The following is a 16,673-nucleotide window of genomic DNA, read 5'->3' on the forward strand; positions in this document are numbered from 1 at the left end:
GCAGCCTTCATCAGCACACAGCTCCCAGGCAGGATGCTGGCAGCAGGGTCGAGGCCAGGAAAGCTCCAAGCTGGGTAGCCAAGGCTCCAGTGCAACACCACAGCAACACTGATGCAACCAGGCTCTTGCAGTGGGGGGCTCCAGGCTGCAGTCAAGCAACTGGCAAATTGCTGTGGGAGGTATCCCACATTCCAGGGAGGGTATCCCACATTCCAGGGAGGGTATCCCACATTCCAGGGAGGGTATCCCACATTCCCAAGAGAGAGGATCTGAATTCCTTTCCATCTGTTTGGGTCTGCTGCAGCACCCAGAGCAGTTCCCAAGTGAGGACAGGGGTGCACAGGTAGCAGTACCCCCAGCAGAGCTGGAGCCACACTGCAGTCAGCTGCTACTCGATGCCCACTTCTGCTCATGCCAGGGCAGGCTCTTCAGGAAGGAAAGCAAGGCACTGCTCAGTGAAGAGGTGCCAGCTGCCCCTCCCAGGCTCACACACTGGCATGGAAAGGAAGCAGTCAGGTACATGAAGTGGTGAGAGCCTACCCAGCTGCATCTTGTACACATGGACCTCTTACCCCTGACAAGAAGGGGAAAGGGAGGGAACGGGAAGGGGGAGAAAGAGGGAAAGGGAAGGGGGAGAAAGAGGGAAAGGGAAGAGGGAAAAAGAGGGAAAGGGAAGGGGGAAAAGAGGGAAAGGGAAGGGGGATAAAGAGGGAAAGGGAAGGGGGAAAAAGGGAAAGGGAAGGGGGAAAAAGAGGGAAAGGGAAGGGGGAAAAAGAGGGAAAGGGAAGAGGGAAAAAGAGGGAAAGGGAAGGAGGATAAAGAGGGAAAGGGAAGGGGAAAAAAGGGAAAATGAAGGGAGAAAAAGAGGGAAAGGGAAGGGGAGAATGGGGGAAAGGGAAAGGGGGAAGGGGAAAATGGGAAAGGGGGAAAGGAGAAAGGGGAAAGGGGGAAAGGGGGAAAGGGAAAAAGGGGAAAGGGGAAAGGGGAAAGGGGAAAGGGAGAAAGGGGGAAATGGGGAAAGGGGAAGGAGGGGGAGGGGGAAGTGGGGGAAGGGGAAAAGGGAGGAAAGAGGGGAAAGGGAGGAAACGGAATCCCTGCCACGTGGGCAGCATCTTCCAGCTGTGAGCACACAGGGGAAGCTGAGGATCACAGCTCCCTGAAGACCCACAGACCTCTGCACTCTCTCCAGGTGTTGTGCACCACTCCTGCACCCGGGAAGTCATTTAGCTGCTTGCAGAAGAAAGGCAGGGAAAACATTTCATGTGGTGTGGAGGAAAGCAGCATGGAAGGGAAGGAGACTCTGCACCTTCCCGAGGCAGGGCAGTGACGTGCTGGAAGCCAAGCACCAAATCATTCATTCTGCACTAAGAACTCTTCTCTTTGGGTGTTTTTTTTTTGATGGAAACCCCAAACATTTGTAGCAAGCAGAGGCTCAGCCTAAAGAGCTGGAAAATGTGTGCTCCCTAGCAGGGAGCTGTGCATTTCCCCTTTTGCCTCTGCCAGCTCCGGAGTGCTCAGCCAATATAGAATTAAATGGACCTTGGCAAAGCAGCTTCCTGAGGAGCATAATTAGCTGGTGGCTGGGAGTGCTCTCTAATTCAATTAGCAGCACCATTTATCAGAGCCAGCTGAGAGCTGCACTGCCGCTGCCTGACGTCAATGGGAGGCTGGCAGCCGGTCCCACAAGCCTCCAGGTCGGCAGGAGTGAATTCAGCTGCTGGGGTCATGTACCCGCAAAGAACCAGAGCTGCGCCTGGGGAGCGGCTGGCAGCTCCTGGGGCTGCTTTGCCTCTCTTTCCTTCCTCTCTCTCTATCTCTCTCTCCCCTCCTCTTCCCTTCTCTATTTCTCTCTCTTCCCCTCTTTCCCCCTCTCTATCTCCCCCTCTTTCCCCCTCTCTATCTCCCCCTCTTTCCCCCTCTCTTTCTCCCCCTCTTCCCCCATCTCTTTCTCCCCCTCTTCCCCTCTCTCTCCCCCTCTTCTCCATCTCTTTCTCCCCCTCTCCCCCTCTCTCTTTCTCCCTCTCTCTCTTTCTCCCCCTCTCTCTTTCTCCCCCTCTCTCTTTCTCCCCCTCTCTCTTTCTCCCCCTCTCTCTTTCTCCCCCTCTCTCTTTCTCCCCCTCTCTCTTTCTCCCCCTCTCTCTTTCTCCCCCCTCTCTCTTTCTCCCCCTCTCTCTTTCTCCCCCCTCTCTCTTTCTCCCCCTCTCTCTCTCTCCCCCTCTCTCTTTCTCCCCCTCTCTCTTTCTCCCCCTCTCTCTTTCTCCCCCTCTCTCTTTCTCCCCCTCTCTCTTTCTCCCCCTCTCTCTTTCTCCCCCTCTCTCTTTCTCCCCCTCTTCCTCCATCTCTTTCTCCCCCTCTTCCCCTCTCTCTTTCTCCCCCTCTTCCCCTCTCTCCCTCCCCCTCTTCCCCTCTCTCTCGCTCTCCCTCCCTCTCTTCCCTTCTCTCTCTCTTCCTCTCTCTCCCTCCCCCTCTCTCTCCCTCTTCCCCCCCTCCTTCTCTCTCTCTTCCCCCTCCCCTTTCTCCCCCTCATCCCCCCATCTCTTTCTCCCTCTTCCCCTCCTCCCTCTCTCCCTTCCCCCCAAACACTCCTTGCCCTGCAGCCACTGAGCAGCAGACCCCAAGTGTACCCTGGCAGCTTCCTTCCCAGCTCAGTTCCAAGTGACACTGCTGCTGTTCCTCCTTGCCTTGGATCACAAAAGCTGCACCTTCCTGGTGGTTTTTACACTCCCTTCAGAGGCAGCAGGGGACATTTGCACATCACTGTGTGGAAGCAGGTGCTGGATTTGAGAGTGGCATCATTCTGGGGAGGGAGGGAAGGCAGAAACTCAGAGATGGGAGCAGCCTGGAACCTTTGAGGAGTTCTTGATGCCTCTTCACTGACTGCCCACAGACCTGTGTCTGAGCCTGGAGCCCTTCTGGGACCCCTCTTGCTCATGATGAATCATCATAGAATCAAACAGGTTGGAAGAGACCTCCAAGGTCATCCAGTCCAATCTAGCACCCAGCCCTGGCCAGCCAACATAGAATCAGATGTGCTGGCAGAGGGGGCCTTGTCCCTGTCTGTAGCACCCAGTTTTAAATGTGACACCCTCAGCTGTCACCCTGGCTAAGAGCAGGGCAGGGCAAAGCTTGCATGCTCTGCTCTCTGTGCTCTTCACTGTGCCAGCAGCTGTCCTGGGAAGCTGTGCCCACTGCTCTGCATTTGTCCTGCTCTTCTTCTTGAAGGGGAACAGAGAATCTGGCAGACAAGCAGGGTGACAAGATGGGGAGACACTGCTGGCTCTCTCATCCCTTGGCATCAGTGATAGCCTCCAGGTAGGCAGATGCCCTCCTAGGCCTTCCTTGCCTCGCCTGCTGGCTGCTGAGGCTGTGCTGAAGGGTCAGAGCCCAACGCTCCAGACCGCAGGAGCTCTGGAGATACTAACAGCAGGGATGGAAACCAGACCTGCTGCTATGGCAACCTGCCCTCCTCCACTGCTGAAGGCACCACACCTCCCCTCTGCTCCAGCTGTGAAGCATTGATAAGGAACAGCATGGAGGATTTCCACACAGCACCAGAACAGGAGCAGAGGAGGCTAAGAGGTAATGCCAGCAGGGCTAAGTATCTCCCTGCCTGCTCCCAGGTCATGCTTTGCAAACCCTCTTCCACTGCAGGGCTAAGGATCTGCCAGCCTGATCTGCTCCCAGGTCATGCTTTTTGCAAACCCTCTTCCACTGCAGGGCTAAGGATCTGCCAGCCTGATCTGCTCCCAGGTCATGCTTTGCAAACCCTCTTCCACTGCAGGGCTAAGGATCTGCCTGCCTGATCTGCTCCCAGGTCATGCTTTGCAAACTCTTCCACTGCAGGGCTAAGGATCTGCCAGCCTGATCTGCTCCCAGGTCATGCTTTGCAAGCCCTCTTTCACTGCAGTCTCCCACTAATGCTTCCAGCACCTTTTGTCTTCCAGGCAGAAATGTGCATTCAGGGCTTTATGCTGCACACAGAAAGAGTCCTTTGCACCACTCCTGTGCAGATGCTGCTCCTGTTGCCTCATTAACAAGCCTGATTGGCCACCTCATTCTGCCTTCCCAAAGTCCTGCCTGGATGTACCAGCAGGTCTCTTGGAAAAGAATAGCTCATGAAAGACCATGCCAAGGAAAGTTGTTTGTGTCAGCAAGCTGGGAACACGAGAGCACCCCTGGGAGCTGCTCTAACATTATCCTTCTTTCTCACTCTTTAACTGCTTTTAGCAGCCACCCCCTCCCCAGAGGGTCCTATTGCTAGGAAATAAAAAGGTCTCAGAGAAAACAGGAGGGCTCTGAACTCTGGGTTAGATTTGCACAGAGATTTTTTTTTGCCAGTGCTGTTATGACAGCTCCAGGCCCAGAGCTGTAACTGACTAAATAACCCTCCCCTTACAGCTGAGCCTTTCTGTATTGGCAGACTAAACCATGGCCCCACTTTGCCAACTCTGACTGTACCTCCTGTCAGCCTGGGAGGAAAAGCAGCTTCAGCCTCAGCTTCCCACAAAAAAATTCCTGTTCAGACACAGCAGGAAACTGTTCAGTGAGCAGCAGAATTATGAGGACAGGCTACAAGAGTTGGGGCTCTGCAGCTTGGGGATGAGAAGGCTTGGAGGAGACCTTGGAGTGGCCTTGCAGAATCTGAAGGGGGCTCCAGGAGGGTTGGGGAGGGACTATTGACAAGGTCTGGTAATGACAGGAGGAGGAAGAATGGGTTTGAAGTGGCAGAGGGGAGACTGAAACTGGATGTTAGGAAGAAGTTCTTTGCAGTGAGGGTGGTGAGACACTGGCACAGGTTGCCCAGGGAGGTTGTGGAGCAGAGAGAGGGAGGGTGAGGAGACACTGGCACAGGTTTGCCCAGGGAGGTTGTGGAGCACAACCTCCCTGGAGGTATTGGGTGAGTCCCTCTGTGACCTGTTCTAGTGGGAAGTGTCCCTGCCTAAGGTGGGGGGGTTGGAATTGGATAAGCTTTCAGGTCTCTTCCAACCTAAACCATTCTATGATGCTGTGAGGGCTGGATTCCAACAGAGGTCTCTTGCATAGCTTCTTAGATGTCTAATAAAGGAGTGCCCTTGCTGCCCCTTCACTCAGGCAGCCTCCCCTCCCTCTCTGCCAGCTTTCAGAGCAGTTTCAGAGCTCATGCTGTTTCAAACTGCTTTGTGCTTGTCTTGAAACTGGCTGAAATGAGACTGCAAGAGTCAAAAGCCTGCTGGAAGCTGAAGCCACAGCCCTCATTTCTTTAGAGAGCAAAACAAACTGCTCTGCTTCAGCAACAAGTGCACAAGGAGGATGCTTTTCACAAGCAATCCTCACCACTCCCCTCAGCCACCTTCACCCTCTAAAGCAGCAGCCTGCAATGCAAATTGTGTCCTGGGCCAGCAGGGCAAGAGAGGGGATCCTGCCCCTCTGCTCTGCTGAGACCTCACCTCCAATCCTGCCTCCAGTTCTGGTGTCCCCAACATGAAAAGGACACAGAGTGAGGCCAGAGGAGGCCACAAAGTTGATCCAAGGGCTGGAGCAGCTCTGCTGGGAGGACAGGCTGAGGGTGTGCAGTCTGCAGAGGAGAAGGCTCCAGGGGGGCCTTAGAGCTGCTTTCAATAGCTGAAGAGATCCTACAGAAGGCTGCAGAGGGATTTGTCCTGAAGGTGTCTAGAGACAGGCCAAAGGGGAATGGTTTGAAGCTGAGGCAGAGCAGGGTTAGAGTGGAGCTGAGGAAGAAGCTCTTCAGTAGGAGGGTGGTGAGAGTCTGCATTAGGCTGCCCAGGGAGGCTGTGGAGGTGCTTAAGGCCAGGCTGGATGAGGCCTTGGGCAACCAAGTCTAGCTGAGAGGTGTCCCTGCCCGTGGCAGAGAGGTTGGAGAAGATGATCTCTGAGGTCCCTGAGCCATTCTGTGATCCTTTGCCTAAGTCTGGCAAAGGTTGCAGTGCAGCCTGAGCTGCCTGTACTGGAGTTCAGCTCTTTCCTCCCTATCCACAGCTGCTTTTGAGGCAGATAATTGATCAGGGTTAGCTCACAGACCTGCCAGTCTCCCTCCCTCCCTCTCTCACACGTGGAAAGCATACCTGGAAGCATCTAGAAATGGCTTGTAGGCAATGGTCACCCACTCTTCTTTGTTGGAGGAATACCTTGGCTCCCTTGGGGTCTCAGCTCCTGCATCCAAGTCCACCAGGTAGTGGCATTTGGAAATGTCAATCTGCAGAAAGAAAGACATTTGTGGGGTTGATTTCCTGCAGGCTTCTGCTTGGATGAGTTCTTCCATACAGGCTGCTACTCACCAGTGAGGAAGGGCTCACATTTCTTAGCACCAAGTGAAATATTTCTGCAGGATACAACTGTCTTGGATGCTTCCAAGTAAAAACTTTATGGGGCAATACAAGCTACTGACTACACTAGCTTCTAGAAGGGTTGGAGCAGATGATCTTTGGGGTCCCAAACTCCACTACCACCTAGAAAGGTTGGAGCAGCTGATCCTTAGGGTCCCCAACTCCACCATTGCATAGAAACGTTGGAGCAGATGATCCTTAGGGTCCCAAATTTCACTACCACCTAGAAAAGTTGGAGCAGATGATCCTTTGGGACCCAAACTCCACTACCACCTCTAGAAAAGCTGGAGCAGATGATCCTTAGGGTCCCAAACTCCACTATCACATGGAAAGGTTGAACCAGATGATTTTTGGGTCCCAAACTCTACTACCACCAAGAAAGGTTGGAGCAGAGGATCTTTGGGGTCCCAAACTCCACTACCACCTAGAAAGGTTGAACCAGATGATCTTTGGGGTCCCAAACTCCACTACCACCTAGAAAGGTTGGAGCAGATGATCTTTGGGGTCCCAAACTCCACTACCACCTAGAAAGGTTGAACCAGATGATCTTTGGGGTCCCAAACTCCACTACCACCTAGAAAGGTTGGAGCAGATGATCCTTAGGGTCCCAAACTCCACTATTACATAGAAAGGCTGAACCAGATGACCTCTGGGGTCCCTTCCAGCCTGCCATTCTGTGGTGCTATGATTCTATTTAGCTGTATTCACCCTGCTGGTCCTTCCCAGTGCTTGCCATCATTACCCTTTTCTCTTTGTTCCATCCATGCATTCTTGCAGCTGTCAGCTCACTAAACCTGACAACAGACCTTGTTTTCTTGGTGTTATCAGCAGGTCAGAAGCAAAAGTGTTTTGGATCCCATTTCAGATGGACACCCAGTGAATTCCTACCACCCCAGGCCCTTCAGCTTGCATGACAAAGAGGAAATTGTAGGGTGCCATTAAGAAAGAAGCCCGAAACAAAAGTGTGGTTAGCTCTGTTAGTCACAGGCTGTGCAGCAGGCAGCTGTCTGGGCTAAAAATAGGCCACAGGGAAAGATCTGGTAAATGAAATGCACTGCAGCAGACAGCTTCTCCCAGGTGGGAACACCTCTCTTGCTCATTTCCAGTAACTACATAATGAAGCTCAAAAGAAGAAAGCTTTATCCCAGAAGGCTTATCCCTGCTTTTACCCACACAGTTTGCTCTACCACAGCACTGCCTTCCAGCCACTTCTGAGAGCAGCTCAAAGGTGATGCAAAATGGACATGAGGATATGGCCTGAAACTGTGCCAGGGGAGGTTTAGGTTGGAGATTAGGAACAGTTTCTTCCTTGCAAGAGTGGTCAGGCATTGAGAGAGGCTGCCCAGGGAGGTGGTGGTGGGGGTTTGTTCTGTAACTTGCATGGGCCCCAGGAAACAGGCTGGGGAGAGCCAAACATAGCCATTGCAGTCATAAAAGCTGCAGTGAGGCAAGGAAAGGAAAGCAGGGAGAGAATCCTTACATATCTGGATGGCTCCTCCTTGTTTTGGTCGTTCATGTCAGTGGGGATGATCCTCGTGGCCATGGGTCCCTTGGCAAATGGTTTTGGTAGTTGGCCCCTGAATTCTGACAGGATGAACTGGAGCTGCCAGCTGCAGAGGAGAGTATCAGAGAGCTCAGCAGGAAAAGTCAGAGAACCACAGAATCAAGCAGGGTGGAAGAGAGCTCCAAGCTCAGCCAGCCCAACCTAGCACCCAGCCCTGCCCAACCAACCACACCATGGCACTAAGTGCCCCAGCCAGGCTTGGCTGCAACACCTCCAGCCACAGCCACTCCACCACCTCCCTGGGCAGCCCATTCCAGTGTCAATCACTCTCTCTGACAACAACTTCCTAACAACATCCAGCCTCAACCTCCCCTGGCACAGCTTGAGGCTGTGTCCCCTTCTTCTGTTGCTGCTTGCCTGGCAGCAGAGCCCAACCCCACCTGGCTACAGCCTCCCTTCAGGTAGCTGCAGACAGCAATGAGCTCTGCCCTGAGTCTCCTCTGCTGCAGGCTGCACACCCCCAGCTCCCTCAGAATGCAAGAGCTGGAAACACTGTGTGAGAAAACCCCAAAGCATAACCAAGGGCACTGCAGTGGCTGCTAAAGGAGCAGGCACAGGACAAATCTTCAGTAGCTCCTGGCCAACAGAATCTGCTGCCAGCTAATCTCTTTGTTTTGGAGCTGCTGGTGGCAACAGAGATACAAAAGTCTTTAAGGTCACTCCCATAAATACTTCTTCTGAGCAGTGAATGTCACCAGATTGAGGTTTTCTTTTTGTCTGTGAAGCAACTTACTTATCTGGCAGGAGAAAGCTGCTGGGGAATCTGTGCCACTCCTTTCCCACACAGACATTAACTGGCCTGCCCTCTGGCACCGTGTGAATGCTTGGGTCAGTAGCAATTCTGTGGAACTCAGGGTACAGGTCCAGGGGCCCATGGTAGCCTGTGGAAGGCAGAAAAGTTGGAAAGCAGGAGACAGAAATAGCTGAAAAGGACATAGCTGCTTGTGAAGGACAGCAAAAAGTTGTTCAGACAGAGCTTTGAACTGAGAGCTTCTGGAACAAACCAGAGAATGGATTGGGTTGGGAGGGAGCTTAAAGCTCAGCCAGCTCCAACTCTCCTGCCATAGGCAGGGACACCTCCCACCAGCCCCAGGGTGCTCAAGGTCTCATCCAGCCTGGCCTTGAGCATCTCCAGGGAGGTTGTGGAGCACAGAAGCACAGAATGTGATCAAACATCACATTCTGTGCTTCTGTGCTCCACAACCTCCCTGGGCAACCTGTGCCAGTGTCTCCTCACCCTCCCTCTCTGTGCTCCACAACCTCCCTGGCCAACCTGTGCCAGTGTCTCCCCACTCTCACTGCCAAGAATTTCTTCCTCATCTCCACTCCCAATCTGCCCTCCTCAAGCTTCAATCCATTCCCTCTCATCCTATCACTCCCAGCCCTTATCCAAAGTCCCTCCCCAGGAAGGTTGTTCTAAGGTCTCCATGGAGCCTCCTCTTCTCCAGGTTGAACAGCCCCAACTCCCTCATCCTGTCCCCACAGGGAAGGTTCTGCAGCCCTTTGATCATCTTCATGACCTCCTCTGACCCTGCTCCAGCATCTCCATGACCTCCTTCTGCTCGGGGGCAGCAGAACTTTCAAGGCTCCCTTCCTTCTACCGCGCAGCTGAGGTCAAAGCAGCGCAACTTTGAGCAGGCTTTAAGACCTGCCAAGAGCAAACCCATGCAAAGCAGAGCAGAAGTCTGAAATACCAACCTCTGAATAAGGCAATAGAGCGTGACAGTGACAAAAGGCCAAAGAGAAAGACAGTCCCCAGGGCCAGCCAGTTGGAGGACACTGTGTAGTGCTCCAGGCGGTAGCGCTGGAATATGAAGTGGTAACATTTCTGAGGAGAGAGGGGAAGGGGAAAAGATTACCACAAGTACTCCAACTCTGTTTATGTTTAGCAACACTCCATTTGTCCTACGGGCCTGGCAGCAGTGCCTGCACCTCCCAGCAGATCTGTGGAGCTGCAGATAGCATCCTCTGCTGCGAGGACAGGCTGAGGGAGCTGGGGTGCAGCAGGGAAAGTGTGGCCGGGAATTCCCAACACCTCCCAACGCTCACTGAAGGCATCTGCCAGAAACTTCACAGCTCCACAACTACATCTTTAGAAGCTCTCATTAGGAGCTGGAGCAGCTCTGCTGTGAAGACAGGAGCTGGGGTTGGTCAGTCTGGAGAGGAGAAGGCTCCAGGGGAACCTCAGAATTGCCTTCCAATCCCTGAAAGGATCCTCCAGGGAAGATGCAGAGAGAGTTTGCCTAAGGGTGTCTAGAGACAGGCCAAGGGGGAATGGTTTGAAGGTGAGGCAGAGCAGGGTTAGAGTGGAGCTGAGGAAGAAGCTCTTCAGTAGGAGGGTGCTGAGACTCTGGAAGAGATTGCCCAGGGAGGCTGTGGCTGCCTCCTCCCTCTGCTTCTGTGCTCCACAACCTCCCTGGGCAGCCTGTGCCAGTGTCTCACCACCCTCCCTCTCTGTGCTCCACAACCTCCCTGGCCAACCTGTGCCAGTGTCTCCTCACCCTCCCTCTCTGTGCTCCACAACCTCCCTGGGCAGCCTGTGCCAGTGTCTCCTCACCCTCCCTCTCTGTGCTCCACAACCTCCCTGGCCAACCTGTGCCAGTGTCTCCTCACCCTCCCTCTCTGTGCTCCACAACCTCCCTGGGCAGCCTGTGCCAGTGTCTCACCACCCTCATTCTAACAAATTTCTTCCTCACCCCCAGTCTCACTCTGCCCTCCTCAAGCTTTGATCTGTTCCCTCTCATCCTATCACAGCAAACCCTTGTGAAATGTCCCACCCCCCATGTCTGAGCTCATCCAAATCATCTTCCAGAGACTCACCTGAAGAGCAGACAGAGCCACAGCACCGCAGAGACAGATGAGAGGGTAGATGGGAAAGAGAAACCTCTCCTCTTTGTGGGGCTGAGCAAAGAAAATCATGATCCAGATGTACATAGGAGCCAGTGTCAGCCAGTAGGGACGGCCCAGATTCTGAACTGAAAGAGACATTCAGCAAAGCAGGAAGGCAAGAATCAGGCCTTTATCTTATTCCCCCCTTTTGCACAATCACCTCTCACACATTCAAAGCCCATCCTTCAGATCCAGCCTCCAGGCACAAACACACCACGGTGTGAGCAGCCATGCTGCTACAATCAGAGAGTCACAGAAGCAGGCAGGGTTGGAAGGGAGCACAAGGAGCAGCCAGTGCCAACCCCCTGCCATGCCCAGGGACACCCTACCCTAGAGCAGGCTGCACACAGCCTCAGCCAGCCTGGCCTCAAACACCTCCAGCCATGGGGCCTCAACCCCCTCCCTGGGCAACCCATTCCAGCCTCTCACCACTCTCCTGCTGAAGAACTTCTTCCTAATATCCAGTCTTCATCTCCCCACTCAGCTCACACACTCAGCTCACTCCCACCTCACACTCAGCTCACACTCCCAGCTCACACTCTCAGCTCTCACACCCAGCTCACTCCCAGCTCACACCCAGCTCACACTCCCAGCTCACACCCCAAGCTCTCACTCAGCTCACACTCAGTAGAAAGGCAGAGTCTGGGATCCCAGAGGGATTTCCCTCCTGCCCCCAACAATTATTTCATCAGCCTTTAGAGACCTAAAGCAGCAAACAAAGGATTGCAGCTTGGATGAGGTGGTCAAGGCCAGGGAGGCTGTGACTGCATCCCCTCTGGAGGGGTTCAATACCAGATTGGATGAGACCTTGAGCAGCTGAGAGGGCTCCCTGCCCATGGTGGGGAGTTTGGAGGAGATGAGCTCTGAGATCCCTTCCAACCTGAGCCATTCTATGGCTCTGTGAAGAGATAAAACCCACCCAGACCTCACAGGTCTCACTGTGCAGTCAGTAGTGGCCTGTGTGCTGTGATCAGAAGGGACCTCCTCTGGACCTACTCCTCCACTCACAAACGATTTCTTCCCCCCCCTCCATCACTTCATTGCAAAGCACAAGAGCCTGAGAAGTCTCTCAGGCACCTTCTTGCCCAAGGAAAGAAACAACTGATTCAAAACCAACAATTCCCCTGAATTTCAATCACACCGAGGAGGGCTGTGTGGTGCCTGCCAATTTGCAGTCCCTTTTCTGCCCCCTTAGAATCACAGAATCATAGAATCAGGCAGGTAGGAAGAGAGCTCCAAGCTCAGCCAGCCCAAACTAGCACCCAGCCCTGCCCAACCAACCACACCATGGCACTCAGTGCCCCAGCCAGGCTTGGCTTCAACACCTCCAGCCACAGCCACTCCACCACCTCCCTGGGAAGCCCATTCCAATGCCAATCACTCTCTCTGCCAACAACTTCCTCCTAACATCCAGCCTCAACTTCCCCTGACACAGCTTGAGACTGTCTCTCCTTCTTCTGTTGCTTGCCTGCCAGAAGAGGCCACCCCCACCTGGCTACAGCCTCCCTTCAGGGAGCTGCAGACAGCAATGAGCTCTGCCCTGAGCCTCCTCTGCTGCAGGCTGCACACCCCCAGCTCCCTCAGCCTCTCCTCATAGAGTTTGTGTTCCAGGCCCCTCCCCAGCCTTGCTGCCCTTCTCTGGACACCTTCCAGCACCTCAACATCTCTCCTGAATTGAGGGGCCCAGAACAGGACACAGCACTGCAGGGGTGGCCTGAGCAGTGCTGAGCACAGGGGCAGAAGAACCTCCCTTGTCCTGCTGCCCACACTGCTCCTGAGCCAGCCCAGGATGCCATTGGCTCTCTTGGCCACCTGGGCACACTGCTGCCTCATCTTCAGCTACTATCTATCTGTACCCCCAGGTCCCTTTCCTCCTGGCTGCTCTCAGCCACTCAGTCCCCAGCCTGTAGCCCTTACTACTCCCAGCAGCAGAGGGCAGGGACTGCGCCAAGGGCGCTTCGCAGGCAGCAAAGAACAAAGCAGTTGGCAGAACTGCTTCTGCTGGTGAGCAGCAGAACAGCGAGGCAGCAGCAGGAGCTCTTGCAGTTACAGCACCTCCTGCTGAGCCTTTGCTGGTTTCTGACAGGATGACAGTCACAGCTCTAAGCAAGGAGCCACTAAGATGCATTTTCAGCGAGGACTGGGATGTTTTTGTTTCTTGCAGCCAGGAAAACTTCAGAGAGGGAAGCACTAAATGCAGTGAGGGATCTGGAGGTTGCTGCTGACACTTGATGAAGCTTCCTGGCAGTGATATAAAAGAGTAACAATGGCAGATCCAGCAGAGCAGTCCCCAAATAACCATAAAGGCTACTGCAGCTGCAGGTACAGCAAGGGACACAGGCTCTGCAAGGGACACAGGCTCTGCAAGGGACACAGCTTCTGCAAGGGACACAGGCTCTGCAAGGGACACAGGCTCTGCAAGGGACACAGGCTCTGCAAGGGACACAGCTTCTGCAAGGGACACAGGCTCTGCAAGGGACACAGCTTCTGCAAGGGACACAGCTTCTGCAAGGGACACAGCTTCTGCAAGGGACACAGGCTCTGCAAGGGACACAGCTTCTGCAAGGGACACAGCTTCTGCAAGGGACACAGGCTCTGCAAGGGACACAGCTTCTGCAAGGGACACAGCTTCTGCAAGGGACACAGGCTCTGCAAGGGACACAGGCTCTGCAAGGGACACAGCTTCTGCAAGGGACACAGCTTCTGCAAGGGACACAGCTTCTGCAAGGGACACAGCTTCTGCACCCAGCCCTGCCCAACCAACCAGACCATGGCACTAAATGCCCCAGCCAGGCTTGGCTGCAACACCTCCAGCCACAGCCACTCCACCACCTCCCTGGGCAGCCCATTCCAATGCCAATCACTCTCTCTGACAACAACTTCCTAACAACATCCAGCCTAGACCTGCCCTGGCACAGCTTGAGGCTGTGTCCCCTTCTTCTGTCCCTGGCTGCCTGGCAGCAGAGCCCAACCCCACCTGGCTACAGCCTCCCTGCAGGCAGCTGCAGGCAGCAATGAGCTCTGCCCTGAGCCTCCTCTGCTGCAGGCTGCACCCCCCCAGCTCCCTCAGCCTCTCCTCACAGGGCTCTGCTCCATGAACAGTTCAGCCTTGGTAATACATTCTTCAAGTGGAGACAGGGCACACAGGAATCACCCTCAAAGACATGTCCCTGCCTCTTTTGCAGACAGCAGGTTGGTGAATGCATCTCACTACATCTTCCTTCCATGGCAGCTCCTTTGTGGGATCAAAACTGAAGTGAGGAGCTCCAGGAAGTTCCCTCTTACTCCAAAGGCTTTGCCTGAGCCTAGTTTCACTTCCAGCAAAGGGAAGCTGCTCTTTGGCAGCAACAAGGTCGAGATCCAGGCTGTCTGTGCTTGGCTCTCACAGCTGCTTTGCACTCACCATGAAATTTCTGAAGCAGGCACTCCATCAGACACGTCAGTGGCAGCACAAGCAGAGCCAGAATAAATGCCACATTGAAATTCAGAAAGCCATTGATGAAATAGAAGGTCCAAGGTTCTGTACCTGAAGGATGAGAACAGGAAAGAAGAGGTTTCAAATACAGACATGTGTGAGATCTACCTGTAGAAGCAGAGCTGTTCCTGCTCTGCCTGGCACAGACTGAGATCAGCAGCAGACATCACACCTCCCACCAGCTACAGGTTGCTCAGGGCCTCATCCAGCCTGGCCTTGAACACCTTCAGGGAGGTTGTGGAGCACAGAAGCACAGAATGTGATCAAAGTTCCTCCCTGCCCAACCTGTGCCAGTGTCTCCTCACCCTCCCTCTCTGTGCTCCACAACCTCCCTGGCCAACCTGTGCCAGTGTCTCCTCACCCTCCCTCTCTCTGCTCCACAACCTCCCTGGGCAACCTGTGCCAGTGTCTCCTCACCCTCCCTCTCTGTGCTCCACAACCTCCCTGGGCAACCTGTGCCAGTGTCTCCTCACCCTCCCTCTCTGTGCTCCACAACCTCCCTGGGCAACCTGTGCCAGTGTCTCCTCACCCTCCCTCTCTGTGCTCCACAACCTCATTGGGCAACCTGTGCCGGTGTCTCCTCACCCTCCTTCTCTGTGCTCCACAACCTCTCTGGCCAACCTGTGCCAGTGTCTCCTCACCTTCACTGCCAAGAATTTCTTCCCAATCTCCATTCTTAATCTGCCCTCCTCAAGCTTCAATCCATTCCCTCTTGTCCTATCATTACAAGCCCTTGTGAAAAGTCCCTCCCCAGCATTCCAGCAACCATCTTCAACTCCTGGAAGTCCTTCCAGAGGAAAAGAAAGAAGAAAAAGAGTAAACAACCATCCAGATGGTGGCTGTGGTACCACCTTAGAGCCAACACCATTTAAAGTGCCCCTGCTTCAATCTGGAGCTTCAAACAGGGACAAGCCAACTCTGCCCCCCCCCCACCATGACACACTTGGGTGTTGGTTGCAAGCTTCCAAGGGTGCAAAGAGAAAGAAATTCCAGTTCAGCTGCCATTTATTTGGCCACTTCACTCAGGATGCTGTCAAAGCCTGCACAATAAGGACTGCCAGCTCCTCTCCACACGTTTGCCACTCTCCCTGTGTGATTAGCTCAATCAGTCACTCACTGACATGTGGGGGCTTTAATCACTGCACTGTTGTGACAGATGTCACATGCCACAGCAATTTCCTGCAATCAGAGCCACTTAAATAGGGTCCACGTTGAAATCAATCAGACAAGTGGAAAAGCAGCCAGGAAAAACCCAAAACCTCTGCAGCTCCCACAGCTAAACACCATCAGAAGCTGCACTGGGAGGGTCAGAAACCTGTCACTGGACTTGCTGGGGTGAAGACCAAGCAGCTGAGGTTCATTTAGGGAACTGAAGGCAAATGGCATATACAAGTCTGGAGTTAGAGGAGCAGGGAGTGGACTGTTGGAAATTCAGCTTCTCTCTCCCCCCCCCTCCTGCCTCAGAATTCCTGCAGGTCCCACAGGAGCACAATTCCCCAGCCTGTGAAAGGCTGAACATGGGATAGGATGGATTGAAAGATCACATTGAGTGCTGGACATCACAGAGTCACCTGTGTGGCAACACTGCAGGAGTGCCAATGTCCTTTCTTCTCTCTCTCTAGCCCCTGTTGGTGCCTGTCCTTCTGGACCTGCACTTCTAAACAGGCACTGGGGCAGATCTCCAGCTGCCCAGGGCAGGTAAATTTAGAACTGAGGGGCATTGCCCATCTAGAAACCAGGACTGCTGACTGAGCTCCACCTGTGGGGGGCCATGAGGCACTCTGGGCTGCCACACTGTAAATCCTCCTCAGGACCCCTAGAAATGTGTCGGGATGAGATTTAACAAGGCCAAGGGCAGGGTTCTGCACTTTGCCCACAACAACCCCAAGCAGCACTACAGGCTGGGGACTGAGTGGCTGGAAAGCAGCCAGGAGGAAAGGGACCTGGGGGTACTGTTAGATAGTAGCTGAAGATGAGGCAGCAGTGTGCCCAGGTGGCCAAGAGAGCCAATGGCATCCTGGGCTGCATCAGGAGCAGTGTGGGCAGCAGGACAAGGGAGGTTCTTCTGCCCCTGTGCTCAGCACTGCTCAGGCCACACCTTGAGTGCTGTGTCCAGTTCTGGGCTCCTGAATTGAAAAGAGCTGTTGAGGTGCTGGAAGGTGTCCAGAGAAGGGCAGCAAGGCTGGGGAGGGGCCTGGAACACAAACTCTATGAGGAGAGGCTGAGGGAGCTGGGGGGGTGCAGCCTGCAGCAGAGGAGGCTCAGGGCAGAGCTCATTGCTGTCTGCAGCTGCCTGCAGGGAGGCTGTAGCCAGGTGGGGTTGGGCTCTTCTGGCAGGCAACCAGCAGCAGAACAAGGGGACACAGCCTCAAGCTGTGCCAGGGGAGGTCTAGGCTGGATGTTAGGAGGAAGTTGCTGGCAC

At 54.2% G+C, this 16,673-nt stretch overlaps 1 protein-coding gene across 1 annotated transcript in view; it reads right to left on the reverse strand.

Annotated features, from left to right (window-relative positions):
- The window catches only part of ALG9 (ALG9 alpha-1,2-mannosyltransferase), a 34,724-nt gene that overhangs the window by 4,375 nt on the left and 13,676 nt on the right, over positions 1-16,673 (reverse strand). Inside the window, exons 9-14 of the mRNA XM_064173302.1 lie at positions 14,180-14,302; positions 10,708-10,862; positions 9,586-9,715; positions 8,621-8,768; positions 7,804-7,933; positions 6,063-6,193 (exon numbers count right to left, since the gene is read on the reverse strand). Of these exons, the coding sequence (XP_064029372.1) occupies positions 6,063-6,193; positions 7,804-7,933; positions 8,621-8,768; positions 9,586-9,715; positions 10,708-10,862; positions 14,180-14,302 (817 nt within the window). The remainder of the gene's footprint in view (positions 1-6,062; positions 6,194-7,803; positions 7,934-8,620; positions 8,769-9,585; positions 9,716-10,707; positions 10,863-14,179; positions 14,303-16,673) is intronic.

Source organism: Pogoniulus pusillus, chromosome 38 (genome assembly GCF_015220805.1).
Source record: "Pogoniulus pusillus isolate bPogPus1 chromosome 38, bPogPus1.pri, whole genome shotgun sequence".
NCBI classification, from domain to species: Eukaryota; Metazoa; Chordata; class Aves; order Piciformes; family Lybiidae; genus Pogoniulus; species Pogoniulus pusillus.